Here is a 15,807-nt window from a genome sequence, read left to right on the forward strand (position 1 = left end):
ACACCCTCCAGCTCTGCAGGCCTCCTTCCTTAGCTCCTCCCCCAACCTCCCCCACCACTTTGTTTCCAGGCTTATTCCTACCTCAGGTCCTGAGCACAGGCTGTCTCCTCCACCTGGACCGAATTAGATCGCATGGTGGCTTCCCCTCATGACTCAGGTATCATTGCAAAGGTCACCTCTTCTGAGGGGCCTTTCCTGACCACCCATCAGATACCGAATCCTGTCTGTTTCCTGGGACATCAGCCTGTTACTGACTTCCTAGGACTTAGCACAATATGTAAGCACCTTATTCCTTTGTTGACTGTGTGTCTGTGTACAGAGGCAGGGACTTTGTGTACCCATTCACCAGTACTCCCTGGGCCAGCACAGGCCTGGGGCATAGTAGTTGCTCAATAAGTATTTGTTCACAGACTCTTTTTCTTCTTCCACAAAGCAGTTTCTATAACAGATCTTCCATAGATCGGCTCTGGCCCTAATTCCCTAATTTGGCTTTGGCCCTTCTTGCTGAATCTATCAGGTAGAATCGTAGTCCTAATTTTGTACATGAATTTATTTATTTTTAAGATTTTTATTTATTTGACAGACAGACAGTGAGAGAGGGAATACAAGCAGGGGGAGTGGGAGAGGGCAAAGCAGGCTTCCCGCTAAGCAGGGAACCCGATGTGGGGGTCAATCCTAGGAGTCTGGGTGGGATCGTGACCTGAGCCAAAGGCTGATGCTTAAACGACTGAGCCACCCAGGTGTCCTTTGTACATGAATTTAAAAGGTTAAATACCAGTAATTTCAACATATTTCAATATGTAGAAATATAAATAAGCTAATTCTCCCCTTCAATTGTTCCCAGCACTCCAGCCACCTTGACCTACCTTAGGGTTCTCAAAATGTGCCAGTTGTCTCCTGCCAACTAGAACATACCCCTTACTGACCTTTGCACATGCCTTTTCTGCTTTGGATCCTGGACCCAATGTCACCTCCTCTCCGAGGCCCCCTAGGATCACATCCTCTCACAAAAGTGGTTTCCTTTTCTTCCCAGCACTTAGCACATTCTGAAACTCAGCGCTGCATTTGCTTTTCAGGGAAGCTTGTCGTTTTCATATTCCCTGGCATGACCCCAGACTCTAAAGCAGGCCTGGCACTGGGGAGTCTCATCAATGTCTGTTCACTGGAGTGAATGTAATTCCTCGGGCTTCTGTACATACTTTTTTCTTTTTTTTTTTTTTTTTTAAGATTTTTATCTACTTATTTGTCGGTGGGTGGGGAGCACAAGTAGGAGGAGCGGCTGTAGAGGGAGAAGTAGGCTCCCCACCGAGTCCCGATGTGGGACTAGATCCCAGGACCCTGGGATCATGACCTGACCCGAAGGCATAGGCTCAACCTTTTGGAGCCACCGAGGCGTCCTTGTGCATGCCTTTTAAATAGTCTGCTTAAAACTGGGTACCAAACATAAACTTGCTAAGTGACTGGAGTGACTTATATGGGCTTCAACTTCCTCCTACAGCCACCCCTGCCTCCACCAACCTCATTGTCATGACGACACCATCAGCATCAGCACCAGCACCAGCATCTCGGCCTCAGAAGAGGGGCGGGCGCCAGCGGGGGCCTTTGTGCGCCCGGCATTGTTCAGAGCACACTTCCTGTATTAATTAACTGAATCGTCCCGACAGCTCTACGAACCAGGTGTTCCTGCCCTCATTTTGCAGATGAGGAAACCGAAGCACAGAAAGATGAGGTCATCTGCTTATCTGGAAAAGCAACATGTTCGCAAGAAAAATGAAGTCCAAGCCCTCTCGGCCTCTAACATCCCAAAAACCTACTACCATTACAGAGATGGGGACCGAAACGGGCTGAAACTCCAAGGCAATCAGGGACTGATATAGCCACAACGACAACAACAAAAACACACCAGAGACAAAGAATCTCAGACAGAGGGCAGTCTGACCCAAACCCAACTCCCAGGAGCTCTTGGGCCACCAAGCTCCCTCCCAGGCACTTCCCGTGCAGTTCTGAAGCCCCAGACTTGAATGTCACCCTTGACCTCTCCCTCTCCCACCTCCCAGCCCAGAGCTCTGTGGGATCTACCTGAGCTGTTTGAATCGCCGACTCCGGCCGCGTAGCTCCATCCTGCAGAGCAGCGGGCCGGCTCCAGAGCCACCATTATCTGTTATCTGGGCAGGAAGGGAACAGCCTCCCACCAGCCCCCGGGCTCCAGGCGGATCCCATCCCCCACCCTGAGCGGCCAGAGGGATCTTTTGAAATTTCAATTTGGGCCAGGACACACCCCCCTCCCCACCCCCACCTCTAAACCCCTTCAAAGGTTTCCCATTGTTCTCAGGCCAAAGTCTCAAATTCTTCACTAAGCTTTCGCGGGTCCCTTCTGCTGCTTGCTCTCTGGGCTCCCAGTGCTTGGAAGGATCTGAGGCCAGGCTGGCTGGGTTCAAATCCTTACACTTCCATTCTTTCACTGTGTGACCTTGTGCAAGTAACTTAACCTCTCTGAGCCTTTACAATGTGGGTAACGCCTCCCAGAGGGTCATCAGAACTAAATTAGTTCCTGTAGCAAAAAAAGGTTATTTAGCGTTGTTTGGCACTACTTGGTGATCACTGTTATTATCAGGTAACTCCTACTCATCCTTCAAAACCCAATACAAAATTAATGTCTTCAGGGTAGGCTTTGTGGACCCGTTTCCCAATAAATCAGACACAGTCACCCTACTGTATGTTTCCCTCATGGTGCTTATGGCAATCGTGGTTTAATACCTGGGTACTGGGTACAATTCCCTGATTGGTTTCTTATTTAGTGTCTGTTTTGCCCAATTCTGTATCTGTCCTGCACATAGCAGGTGCTCAAAAGTAATTTGGTGAATGTTGAGCAGGAGATGACCACATGAGTCAACTCCAAGGATGACCAGATCTCTAATTCTCAAGTAAAAGCATGAGCAAAGTCAAGTTCTAATGAGGACGTCAGAACCCTGGAACCTGATGGGGGGGCCCGGGTTACAAAAGGAAGCCACAGGGGCGCCTGGGTGGCTCAGTGGGTTAAGCCTCTCTCTGCCTTCGGCTCAGGTTGTGATCCCAGGGTGCTGGGATCGAGCCCCTGTCGGGCTCTCTGCCCAGCGGGGAGCCTGCTTCCCTTCCTCTCTCTCTGCCTGCCTCTCTGCCTACTTGTGATCTCTCTCTCTCTGTCAAATAAATAAATAAATAAATAAATATCTTAAAAAAAAAAATACAGGATGCTCATGTTTAAAGTTGAATTTCAAATAAATGCACAGTTTTTCTAGTCTAAGTATATCCCATGTTTCATTGGGCACTCCTGACCCTCTGGTCCCATCACACTCTGCCAGCAGTGTGTGCACTCAACTAACTTTCTGTTTTGGAGTCCTGAGCCTCGTGGAAGGACCACTCAACCCTCTCGGTCTGTTTCTGCCTCTGGGTAAGGGACTGAACAGCACTAGCCACTTAAGGTCAGTTAAAGACTGCAGCTCTCTCCCACTCCATTTTTCTGGACACCATCTCTAAGGCCCTCACCACAAACCCGTGTGAGTTATGCAGCAAGGATGGCTGAATGCGTTTTACAGAGGCGGAAAACTGAGGACCATTGGTTCAAGGAAGGGCCAGTAAGCCAAGTCCCCAGTCTTCAGGATTCTACTACTGAAAGCCCTTCTTGACTCTCTATCGGATGTGACTATGCAGTAAACTGGAAGCTACAGAAGGGCAGAGACTTGTCTTTGGGTTTGGGGATCGACCCCCTGCCCAGAGGCCAGCACAGCACCTGGTCCTTATTAGGCGCTACATAAATGTTTATAGAACCAATGAATACAAACCCACCAGAGTCTCCATGACGTGGTAAGAGGGTGAAGCTCTTGTGTGCTCTTCCTGTCTCCCTTTCTCTCTCTCTCTCTCCATGTGCTGGGTCTTGAGCCCAGATCTGCCTTCCTGTGCTCTCTCCATGGTACCAACTAAAAGGGGGGGGGGGGGCGCAGGGGAAGGAATGGTTAAGCTTAAATGGGTCCGAAATGAAGCAAAACAACAAAATGTAGCTTCAAAAAGCAAGAAACACGACCTTGGAATGTCAAAACAGCCATGCTGGTTGTTTTCTCGCTGGGAAGAAGGGACCTTGAGAACTTAATTCACCACAGTTGTTTTCAGCAGTCATTAAACACCTGCCATACCCTACCATTTGCTGGCAAATCGCCCTGAAACAGTAAGGGAATAAATGAATTCCCAGGAGAAAAGGAGTTTCTAGGGTATCTGGGGAGATGTGTGGAATCCAACCCGGAGAACCCTGTGAGAACACAGAGCTACAGGACGGACTTACTGAATAACGCTCCGGAGAATCAGCCACTGGATAAACAAGAGCACCCCCTGTTCCTGTTCCTAATGGCCCCCACCTGGACTTGAAGTCCGACATGAACGCCGGGGTCTGACTCAGGCAATTATTTTCTATTTCCCGCCAATGTTTTCTTTTTTCAGTGCTAGGGATGAGATGGTTGAGGGTTTGAGACCCGTTTCATTGGGAGTCACGCTCCTTGTAATTAACCAGAAGCGACTTGGAGGCATTTTCATTAGGTTCTTACCTTTGGGGCACTTCCCCTGTGACCAGTGCCAGCCTGGTCACGGGATCTCAGCCTGACCAGGGGACGTTTCTCCATGGACTTCTGCTACCGACGTGCTCATCTGGAGAGATCCTTGAGCTTCTCTGGGAGGCTTTATCTGGAGATGCCCAGCCCCACCCCGCAGTCACCCTCTATGACATCACGCTGCTGTCCCGAGCACGGAGGTTATCAGCAATCACACCACATGCTCCTCTTGTTTATTGACTTGTTGGCTCTGGGTCTCCCCAATGAGGCCCTCAGCACCACCGAGACCAGATGCTGTCTGACCAGTTCACTCTGGAACCCCAGCCCCACAGCCAGCGATGGGGCTAAGCCTGGGGACAGGATAAATAATAGCAATAATCCTGACTGCTGGCTGACTGCAGACCAGCCTTTCGATTTTTTCATCTGTTAAGCCACTGAACCCTCACAGCGTTGTGAGGCCGGCATCTTGATCCTAATGCTTTGCACTGGCAGTTCCCTCTGCCTGGAATGCCCTTCGTGCAGATGTCCACAGGCCTCTTCATTCAGGACTCCGCTCAAATGCCACCGACTCAGGGGCCTTCCCCCAACCCTCCCTGAAGCCAGCACCCTTCAAACCCAGTCCCTGCTGCTGGCGGGTAGAACTGTGTCCCCCCAGAAAAAGATATGTTCAACTTGCATCCCCACACCAATCGCTTAGATTGGGTCCTTTTCGGAAATAGGATCCTTACAGAGATAATCAAGTTAAAATGGGGTCAGGAGGGTGACCCTAATCCAATATGACAGATGTCTTTATATAACAGGGAAATTTGGACACGGGGACGGACAGGCACAGAGGAGAGACGATATGAAGAAAAGCACAGCAAGATCTTATGGAGACACAGCCTTGGAGTGAGGCGTCTTACAAGCCAAGGAGAGCCACAGTTGCCTGCAACCCGGCAGAAGCAAGAAAGGGGCTAGAAGGGGCGCCTGGGTGGCTCAGTGGGTTGAAGCCTCTGCCTTCAGTTCAGGTCATGATCCCAGGGTCCTGGGATCGAGCCCTGCATCGGGCTTTCTGCTCAGCGGGGAGCCTGCTTCCTCCTCTCTCTCTGCCTGCCTCTCTGCCTACTTGTGATCTCTGTCTGTCAAATAAATAAAGCACCATTTAAAAAAAAAAAGAAAGAAAGAAAGAAAGAAACGGGCTAGAAGCATTCTTCTTCAGGGCCCAGCTCACAGTTTGGTTTCAGACTTCTGGCTTCCAGAATGGTGACACAGTAAGTATCTGTTGTTTCTGGCCACCCAGGTTGTGGTGATTTGTTAGGGCAGTCCTGGGAAACCAGTCCACCTGCTTTATTTCTCTTCCTTGCTCTGATCACCACCAGCCCACTGCATAGGCTTTACTCCACTGTTGACTCCCGGCACCCACATGGGAACACGAGTCTCTCAAGGCCACGGTCTCATGTTCGCACAGCTGTTACAAGGCCTCGCGTTTATTTGTTCCTTCAAGAAGTATTTATTGAGGGCGCCTGGGTGGCTCAGTGGGTTAAGCCGCTGCCTTCGGCTCAGGTCATGATCTCAGGGTCCTGGGATCGAGTCCCGCATCGGGCTCTCTGCTCAGCAGGGAGCCTGCTTCCCTCTCTCTCTCTCTCTGCCTGCCTCTCCATCTACTTGTGATTTCTCTCTGTCAAATAAATAAATAAAATCTTAAAAAAAAAAAAAAAAGAAGAAGTATTTATTGAGTGTCTACTATGTGCCAGGTCCTGCTGTAAGTGCTGGGGACACAGCGTGAATGCAGCAAAGACAAAGACCCTTGGATTTTTAAAGCTTATGGCCTATTAAGAAGAGACAGATAGGGGCGCCTGGGTGGCTCAGTGGGTTGAGGCCTCTGCCTTCGGCTCAAGGTCATGATCTCAGGGTCCTGGGATCAAGCCCCACATTGGGCTCTCTGCTCAGCCAGGAGCCTGCTTCCCCCTCTCTCTGCCTGCCTCTCTGCCTACTTGTGATCTCTCTGTCAAATAAAATAATAAAATCTTTAAAAAAGAAGAAGAAGAAGAAGAAGAGACAGATAATAAACAAAAAATGTTGAGGAGGACTATGGAGAAAAAATGGAGCAGGAATGGAAGTGGGGAGTTGGGGTGGGCAGCAGTGATAATCAGGGTAGGCAGAGGCCACAGTAGGAAGCCGCTAAGTCAGGGCCTAAAGGAAGTGAGGGGGTGCCTGGGGAGGGCCTTGCAGGTGGAGCAGTGGTTTCTAGCCTGGGGCGATTTTGCCTCCCATGTTTGGCAATTTCTGGAGACAGGGAGGTGTAACAGACACTCACGGGGACTGGCCAGGAATCCTCGTGCTGATGGTTACACAGTACCCAGGACGGCCCCAAATGTCCCAGCACGAGGCCAAGAAGCACATCCCCAGTCTCTCTGTGCACCTGTGTGCAAGTGCACAGTGTTGAGCCTGCGGGAATAGCAGGGAGCTCATTGGGCTGCAAGGTTCTGGAAGAAATAGTGGTGGATGAGGTCAGAGGCTACCCAGGAAGGGAGGGACAGAAGGACAGCCGGACTGCAGGGCTCGATCCCAGAACCGTGAGATCATGACCTGAGTGGAAGGCAGAGGCTTAACCCACTGAGCCACCCAGGCGCCCCAGGTGGGCTTTTTTCAAACATGGTCGCTGTTCGAAGGAGCTCCGTTTTTCATTCCAAATAAGACAGGGAATCTGGCAGCTTTTCAGCAGAGAAGAGAGACAGACTGACATGTTCTGAGTGGTTAACTTGGCAGTGGGGTTGGGAACAGATTGACTGAGGGGGCAAGGGCAGAGGAGGGAGACCAACGAGGAGGCTGTTGGAATATTCTAGGCTTGAGGTGAAGGTGGCTCAGAGAGGGTGGGGACTGTGATGGGGGAGAAGGTTCCAGCTCTACTTGGAAAGCTCAGTTGACAGGGTGCGAGAGAGGCATGGGCGGCTTGGGGAGCAGGGCTGGGGGGGCGGTGTTTGGCCAGAACAGCCAGGAGGACAGGGGTGGAGCCCACAGGATGGAACAGCAGCAGGAGGGCAGGCTGGGGGAGAACAGGGGAGGGGAGGGAAGAGCTAATAGTTCTCTGGGTGGAGCCGTCCTGGAGGCTATTGGATAATGGGGTGCAGGGGGAGTTTGCAGTGGGGCATAAATGTGGGTGGCATCAGCATGTAGATAGTATCAAAAGCCACAATAGAGGGGCGCCTCACCGGATCAGTCAGTAGAGCATGTGTCACTCGTCCTCAGGGTTATGAGTTCAAGCCCCATCTTGGGTGTAGAGATACTTAAAAATAACACCTTTAAAAGAAAAAAAAAAAAAAAAAGCCACAATACCAATATATGATCTAGAACAGGGGGTTCTAGGTTCAAGAGGATGGTCCAAGGGCCAGTCCCTGGGGCTTTCCACAGCTAGTAGTTTCAGCTACAGTGAGCCAACAAAGATGATGAGAAGTTTCCAGTGACAGGGGATAAGAATCAGGACAGGGGTGTCCTAAGACCCCAGGAAGCAAGTGTTTGAAGGAGGAAGCAGTGACCCCCTGGTCAAATGCTCCTGACCAGTCAGGCTGGGTGAGGCCTGATACTGACCACGGGTCCTGGGAATATGGTGGCCACTGTGATTCAGGTGACTGACAGGCAGGACTTGACCAACTTTTCTTTCTTTTTTTTTTTTTTTAAAGATTTTATTTATTTATTTGACAGAGATCACAAGTAGGCAGAGAGGCAGGCAGAGAGAGAGGGGAAAGCAGGCTCCCTGCTGAGCAGAGAGCCCGATGTGGGGCCTGATCCCAGGACCCCGGGATCATGACCCGAGCCAAAGGCAGAGGCTTAACCACTGAGCCACCCAGGCGCCCCATGGACTTGACCAACCTTTCTTTTCTTTTTTTTTTTTTTAAGATTTTTTTTTTTTTTTTTAATTTATTTAGTCAGAGAGAGAGAGCGAGAGTGAGCACAGGCAGAGTGGCAGGCAGAGTCAGAGGGAGAAGCAGGCTCCCCATGGAGCAAGGAGCCTGATGTGGGACTCGATTCCAGGACGCCGGGATCATGACCTGAGCCGAAGGCAGCTGCTTAACCAACTGAGCCACCCAGGTGTCCCTTGACCAACCTTTCTTGATACGATGTCTCACATGATCTCAGAAGCTTGCCACTCCCAGCCATGGGAAAGGAGCAGAGAAAGGTGTGGGTTCAGTTCTGGCTGAAAATTGGGCATTTTCCAATTGTGTGACCTTGGACAGGTTCCTGCCTGCCCCAGTAACCCCCAGCATTGTCAGGGTAAATGAGATCATGAAAAGTAAAGAGGCTGTCATCCTTGAACATGGTGAAGTCCCTTACAAAGGCCAGGAGTGACTGTTGCCAACGGAGCATTTATGCAAAAACATCATCCTTGAATTCAACTCTCAAGGTCTTTTGGCTTCTGTTGACATCATTCAGCAGAGAACAGATTGAGAATTCTCAAGCTTTCAAGAATGCGGCATCCTGTTCATATGAGGTCAAACCTTACTGCTTCCAGGACAAAGAGATTATATTAATTTAACATTTATTTATTTAATTTAAATATTTATTTATTTATTTATTTGACAGACAGAGATCACAAGCAGGCAGAGAGGCAGGTAGAGAGAGAGGAGGCAGCAGGCTCCCCGCTGAGCAGAGAGCCAGATGTGGGGCTTGATCCCATGACCCTGGGATCATGACCCAAGCCAAAGGCAGAGGTTTTAACCCACTGAGCCAGCCAGGCGCCCCTAACATTTATTTTGAATAGGAAATGCATGTATGTTGTAAAAATTAAAATACAGAATTTTTTTTTTTTAAAGATTTTATTTATTTATTTGACAGAGAGAGATCACAGGTAGGTAGAGAGGCTGGCAGAAAGAGAGAGAGAGAGAGGGAAGCAGGCTCCCTGCTGAGCAGAGAGCCCAATGCGGGACTTGATCCCAGGACCCTGAGATCATGACCTGAGCCGAAGGCAGCGGCTTAACCCACTGAGCCACCCAGGCGCCCCCAGAATTTTTTTTTTTTTAATACAGAAATTTATCTGGGGAAAAACCAAGTCTCCCTCCATCCCTGACCCTCTGAGGCCCTCTCCAGAGAGCAGTTAGCAGGAAAATTCTGTGTCTGTCCAGCACCTGATCGATTTGACCTCCCCTCACCCTCCTATTCACAGGAACAGCCACAAGTTACCCACACTGCTCTGCTCCCTGCTCCTGGCCCTCATCAGTCCGTCTCAGAGAACTGTTTCCTACCCGTACACATAGGACTGTTTTATTTCATTTTATTTTATTTCTGTATTAAAGATTTATTTATTTGAGAGAGCGTTCATGAGTGGGAGGGGCAGAGGGAGAAGAAGACAGAATCTCAAGCTGACTTCACATTGGGCTCAGAGCCCGACGCGGGGCTTGAACTCACGTCCTGAGATCACGACCTGAGCTGAAATCAAGAACTGGACGCTTCCCCGACGGAGCCACCCAGGCGCCCCTGTTTTATTCTTTTTAAATGGCTGTGGAGTGTCCACAGTGTGGACACTGTGTATCATTATTCATTTAACCATCTCCTACTGAGGGACATTCAGGCATTTGTAGTCTTTGGCTATTACAAACAACACAACAATAAATATACTTATTCCTCTGTCTTGGGCAAAGGTTGCCCACAGGAAAACTCCCTAGAAGTGGAATTGCTGGCTTGACGGGTCTCCGTGTATTTAAGCTTTGCTGAAAATACCAGCAAAGGGGTGTGTCTGTTTAAAATTTGGTATTATTGGGGCACCTGGGTGGCTCAGGGGGTTAAAGCCTCTGCCTTCGGCTCGGGTAATGATCTCAGGGTCCTGGGATTGAGCCCCGCATCGGACTCTCTGCTCAGCAGGGAGCCTGCTACCCCCCCCCCACTGCCTGCCTCTCTTCCTACTTGTGATCTCTTTCTCTCTGTCAAATAAATAAATAAAATCTCTTAAAAAAAAAAAAAAAAGTAGGCGATTTTTTAGGAGCTTCATTTTGTGTGTATTGGGATGGGGGAAGATTTGGGTGACAGTGCACAGGGCGTGAGACCTGAGGTGGCTGGGTCCTTAGGGAGGAAGTCCCCAGCCCGGGGCTAGGCATTCTAAGGAACAGATGTGACTCCTCCTGACAGAGATGGGTCCGTCCTGCTGGGAAGACAGCAGGAGGGATAGGATTTAACTGTTCATTAGCAGAATAGGTATTTGTCAAACCCCCACTATATTAGTTCAACGTTCAGCCCTCAGGGCACACAGAGAGTTATTTCTCAAAAAACCTAGAATCTAATGGGAAGAGGTGAAGTCAAACGTCAGTATGAGAACTGACTTACAAAGCCAGAGGATAAAAAGAGTGACAGTATATGTGGGTGCTGCCTAGTGAGTAGCACATATAGAGTGCTCTTTTTTTTTTCTTTAAGATTTTTATTCATTTGAGAGACAGAGAGAGCACAAGCAGGGGGGAGAGGCAGAGGGAGAGGGAGAAGCAGACTCTCTGCTGAACTTGGAGTCCGACATGGGGCTCGATCTCAGGATTGAGATAATGGAGATCATGACCTGAGCTGAAGGCAGATGCTTACTATCTGAGCCACCAGGAGCCCCAGAATGTTCTTTTTAAACAAAATATTGGGTGGGGGGGGGGGCGCCGTGGTGGCTCAGTGTGTTAAAGCCTCTGGCTCCAGCTCAGGTCATGATCCCAGGGTCCTCGGATGGAGCCCCACATCAGGCTCTCTGCTCCAAGGGGAGCCTGCTTCCTCCTCCCTCTCTCTCTCTGCCTCCCTCCCTGCGTACTTGTGATCTTTCTCTCAAATAAATAAATAAAATCTTAAAAAAAAACAAAATTGGGTGAGCTTGGATGTCCAAGCCTATGACAATGATTGAAGGAGCAGTGGGCTAACCGGCCAGTTCTGCTTCTGTAAGATTGCTTTGTCTGCTTTCGCGCGGGCTCCCCTGACCCAATTCACTGACGCCAAGTATGCCTGTTCAAACTGTCAATCAATCAGCTCAGCCCCACCCGAAACTTGTTTGTACCTATCTATAAAAACCCTGCACCAACCCAGCTCTGGACCTCTCGGTGTTATCGGCAACGAGCGGCGCAGAGGTCCAGGTTCGAACCTGCAATAAACGACCCTTGTTGATTGGCTTTGACTCACATCTCTGGTGGTCTTTTAAGGTGGGGGTAATATTCAATTGGCATTTCAGGTGAGCTTGGATGTCCAAGCCTATGACAATGATAACATCTGATTTACTCTCCAGTGGCATCAGGGTCTGGGCAAAGCCGCATGGGCTCATGTAAATATCGGAATGAACCCCTAAGATAAGAGGCATTGTTGTGTCTGATTAGAGATGGGGAAACTGAGGCTCAAGGAGGTTCATCCAGTGTTACCCAGCAAGTAAAGGGCAGAATCGGGATGTGAATGTGGTTCTTGCGGATACTAAGGGGGAGGGGGTGGGCAGGTCAGTGGTCAGACTGCAGGAGGTGCCTGAGAGTCTGGGAGCTCCCGCTCCTGTACAGGTGAGTCTTGGCAGGGTTACTCTAGGAGATAGAAGCCAGACACAGAAGGACAGAGGCCACATGCGTCCACTCACAGCAGGCACCGAGATAGACAAGTCCACAGGGATGGCTAGTGAAGGGTGGTGGCCCAGCCTGGAAGAAGAGGGGATGGGAGGCTAACATCTGATCCCTGTGGAGTTTCCCTCTGGGAAGGTGGAAAGGTTCTGGAAAAGGGCAGTAGTGCCAGTTGAACAACCATGCGAATATACTTATCCACAGAACTGTACACTTAAAATGGGGAAAATGGTAAGTTTATATTATGTATGGTTATTATGTTATGTATATTTCGTATGTATATTACGTATGTGGTATGTTTTACCACAACTTGTTTTTTTTTTTTTTTTAAAGATTCTATTTATTGGGGCGCCTGGGTGGCTCAGTGGGTTAAAGCCTCTGCCTTCGGCTCAGGTCATGATCCCAGGGTCCTGGGATCGAGCTCCACATTTAAAAAAAAAAAGGCCTGGGTGGGGATGGATGGGTGGAATAGGTGAAGGGGGTTAAGAGCACACACTTGTAGTCATTTTATTATTATTTTTTAAAGATTTTATGTATTTATTTATTTGTCAGAGAGAGAGAGAAAGCGTAAGCAGGCAGAGGCAGAGAGAGAAGCAGGCTCCCCGCCGAGCAAGGAATCCCACACGAGACTCGATCCCAGGAGTCCGAAGGCAGCAGCTTAACCGACTGAGCCACCCAGGCGTCCCACACACTTGCAGTTATAAAATAAGTAAGTCACGGGCCCCTGTGGCTCAGTCAACGAAGGTCTGACTTTTTTTTTTTTTTTTAATTTTATTTCTTTATTTGACAGAAATAGCAAGAGAGGGAACACAAGCTTGGGGGAGCTGGACAGAGAGAAGCAGGCTGGAGAGGGAGATGCAAGCTCCCCAGTGAGCAGGGAACCTGATGCAGGGCTCGATCCCAGGACACTGGGATCATGGCCTGAGCTGAAGGCAGACTGTCAACGACTGAGCCACCCAGGTGTCCCTATCTTTGCCTGGAGGTAGGTGTGACTGCAAGAAGGCATGTGGGCAGGTACGTGTGTACAGATCCCCACACACACTGCCACACCTATCAGCAGAGCCTGAGGCCTCATTTCTGTTTTTTAATTTCTTAAGATTTTGTGTGTGTGTGTGTGTGTATGTGATGTATTTCTTTTTTAAGATTTTATTGATTTGAGAGAGAGAGAGTAACCCACTGAGCCACCCCCCAGGCCTAATTTCTAAATAAATCGGAATCTGGCAGCTCTGGGGCACCCTCCCCACACTCTGTGGAGCAGGAGTCCAAGCCACCCCCAAAACCCCCAAAGCCCGGCTTCCTCCACCTGCTGGGTGGCCCAACCAGCCTCCTTGACAGAACCACGCTTCTACCCCTGGTCAGGCCACGGTCTGTTCTCTGTGACAGGGTGACCGTCAGATCTCATCCCTCCTCAGCTCAGAGTCCTCCTGGGTCTCCCAGCCCACTGGGAGTGAAGTCTGAATCTTCACCATGACTTTGGGGTGATGGAGAAGTTTCAGAGCTGGGCGCGGTAGTTGGTGCACAGAGCTGGGAACGTCCTATGTGACACTGAATGGCTCCCTTTAAAATGTTGTGTGGAGGGGGGTGCCTGGGTGGCTCAGTGGGTTAAAGCCTCTGCCTTCAGCTCAGGTCATGATCCCAGGGTCCTGGGATCGAGGCCCGCATCGAGCCCTGCATCGGGCACTCTGCCCAGCAGGGACCTGCTTTCTCTCTCTGCCTGCCTCTCTGGCTACTTGTGATCTCTGTCTGTCAAATAAATAAATAATATCTTTAAATAAAATAAAATGTTGTGTGGAGTTTCACATCAGTAAATGATTTACAAAAAATTTTTGAAAGCTGGCTGCATCCAGCAAAAATACTGTGAAGATTTTGCAGCCTGAAAGGAGAGCTTATTTAGGTTCACTTATGACCCTAAAGAAAACCTGACAAAGGCTTCAAGAAAGAAGTCTACCCAAATTCAGAAACAAACCACTTTTTTTTTTTTAAAGATTTTATTTAATTATTCGACAGAGACAGATCACAAGTAGGCAGAGAGGCAGGCAGAGAGAGGAGGAAGCAGGCTCCCTGCAGAGCAGAGAGCCTGATGCAGGGCTCAATCCCAGGACCCTAGGATCATGACCTGAGCCCAAGGCAGAGGCTTTAACCCACTGAGCCACCCAGGCGCCCCCAAAGCACTTTTTTAAAGTAAGCTCTACATCCAATGTGGGGCTTGAACTCATGAGCCTGAGATTAAAAACAGCATGCTTTATTGACTTCATTGATCCAGAAACAAAAACCATTAGCATGCCCCACCCACAAACCCTACAGAATGTGTGCCCCCAAGCCCCACTCTCTGATCTCAACTCCCTCTCACCTTGTCCAGCTCACCATGCACCTCCATTTATCTGTCTTCATATCACAACCCTCAGGGCCCCAGGGCCTTTGCACTTGTCACTTGCTCTCCTTGGCATGTTCTTCCCTCAAACACTTTTTTTTTTTTTAATTCTATTTATTTAGGGGTGCCTGGGTGTCTCAGTCATTAAGCATCTGTCTTTGGCTCAGGTCATGATCCCAGGGTCCTGGAATCAAGCCTGCATCGGGCTCCCTGGTAGGCAGGAAGCTTGTTTCTCCCTCTCCCACTCTCAATGCCTATGTTCCCTCTCTCACTGTGTCTCTCTCTGTCAAATAGATAAATTAAAGATTTTATTTATTTAGGGCATCTGGGTGGCTCAGTCGGTTAAGTGTCTGTCTTTGGCTCAGGTCATGATCCCAGGGTCCCGGGATGGAGCACTACATTGGGCTCCCAGCTCAGTGGGAAGCCTGCTTCTCCTCCCACTCCCCTTGCTGTGTTCCCTTTCTCTTGGTGTGTCTCTCTTTATCAAATAAATAAAGAAAATCTTAAAAAAAAAAAAAAAAAAGTGAGGTCATGAGGGTAGGCCTTAACCCAGGACTACAGGTGTCCTTGTAAGCACAGCAGACTCGGACACAGGGAAGGGAGGGTATCTTCTGGGGGAAGATAACGTGAGCAGACGCCCCAGCTGGTGTGTAGGAGCCGAAGAGAGAGGCCTGGGACAGATCCTTCCCCAAGAGCCCTCAGAAGGAAACAACCCTGCCAACAGACACATTGATCTTGGACTTCCAGTCTGTAGGGCGGGAAGATAATTCATTTCTGTGGTTTTAAGCCACCTAGTCTGTGGCCCTTTGCGATGGCAGCCCCAGCAGACGAAGCCACTTGCCACCACCTGTCCTACCCGGGAGCTGTTTCCAGTCTGCCAACCTGCTCTGAGGGCATCAGGGTTGCTACCTGTTTTGATCCCTGCTGTGGGCCGAGGGCCTACGACAGTGTCTGGCTCATTGCAGAGCGGGGGATGCATTTCCAGAAGTGAGTGAGCAAGAGCCTGTTGGAGGGAAGGGAGCTGTGGGGGAGCTGTGAAGGGTGGGGGCCGCCCATGCAAACCACGGTGGGGGGGGCTTCTCCCGTCTGGCCCCTGCTCTCCAAATACACAGAGCTCTGCGTGACATTTTACAGGGGAAGAAATCCAGGTTCAATTAAAAAAAAAAAAAAAAAACAAACTTTATTTTTATTTTTTATTTTTAAAATATAACTCTCTTACCATGATGGTGGACTTTTTTTTTTTTTTAAAGATTTTATTTATTTATTTGACAGATCACAAGTAGGCAGAGAGGCAGGCAGAGAGAGGAAGGGAAGCAGGCTCCCTGTCAAG

General features: G+C 49.4%; 1 protein-coding gene across 12 annotated transcripts in view; it reads right to left on the bottom strand.

The window, feature by feature from the left end:
* ZMYND8 (zinc finger MYND-type containing 8) overlaps positions 1-4,700 on the bottom strand; it is a 139,626-nt gene extending 134,926 nt beyond the window's left edge. For 4 of the 12 annotated variants that reach the window (XM_082744821.1, XM_082744832.1, XM_082744799.1 and 1 more), the window contains exons 1-2: positions 4,575-4,694; positions 3,826-3,956 (exon numbers count right to left, since the gene is read on the bottom strand). In XM_082744821.1, the coding sequence (XP_082600947.1) occupies positions 3,826-3,956; positions 4,575-4,649 (206 nt within the window). In that variant the 5' untranslated portion in view covers positions 4,650-4,694. Of the gene's footprint in view, positions 1-2,079; positions 2,156-3,825; positions 3,957-4,574 lie in introns of those variants that run through there. The other 8 variants (XM_082744800.1, XM_082744801.1, XM_082744841.1 and 5 more) reach the window with 5 other exon arrangements.
* Between the last annotated feature and the right edge of the window lie 11,107 nt (positions 4,701-15,807).

The sequence above is a fragment of the Mustela nivalis genome (genome assembly GCF_964662115.1).
Source record: "Mustela nivalis genome assembly, chromosome: 8".
Taxonomy (NCBI): Eukaryota; Metazoa; Chordata; class Mammalia; order Carnivora; family Mustelidae; genus Mustela; species Mustela nivalis.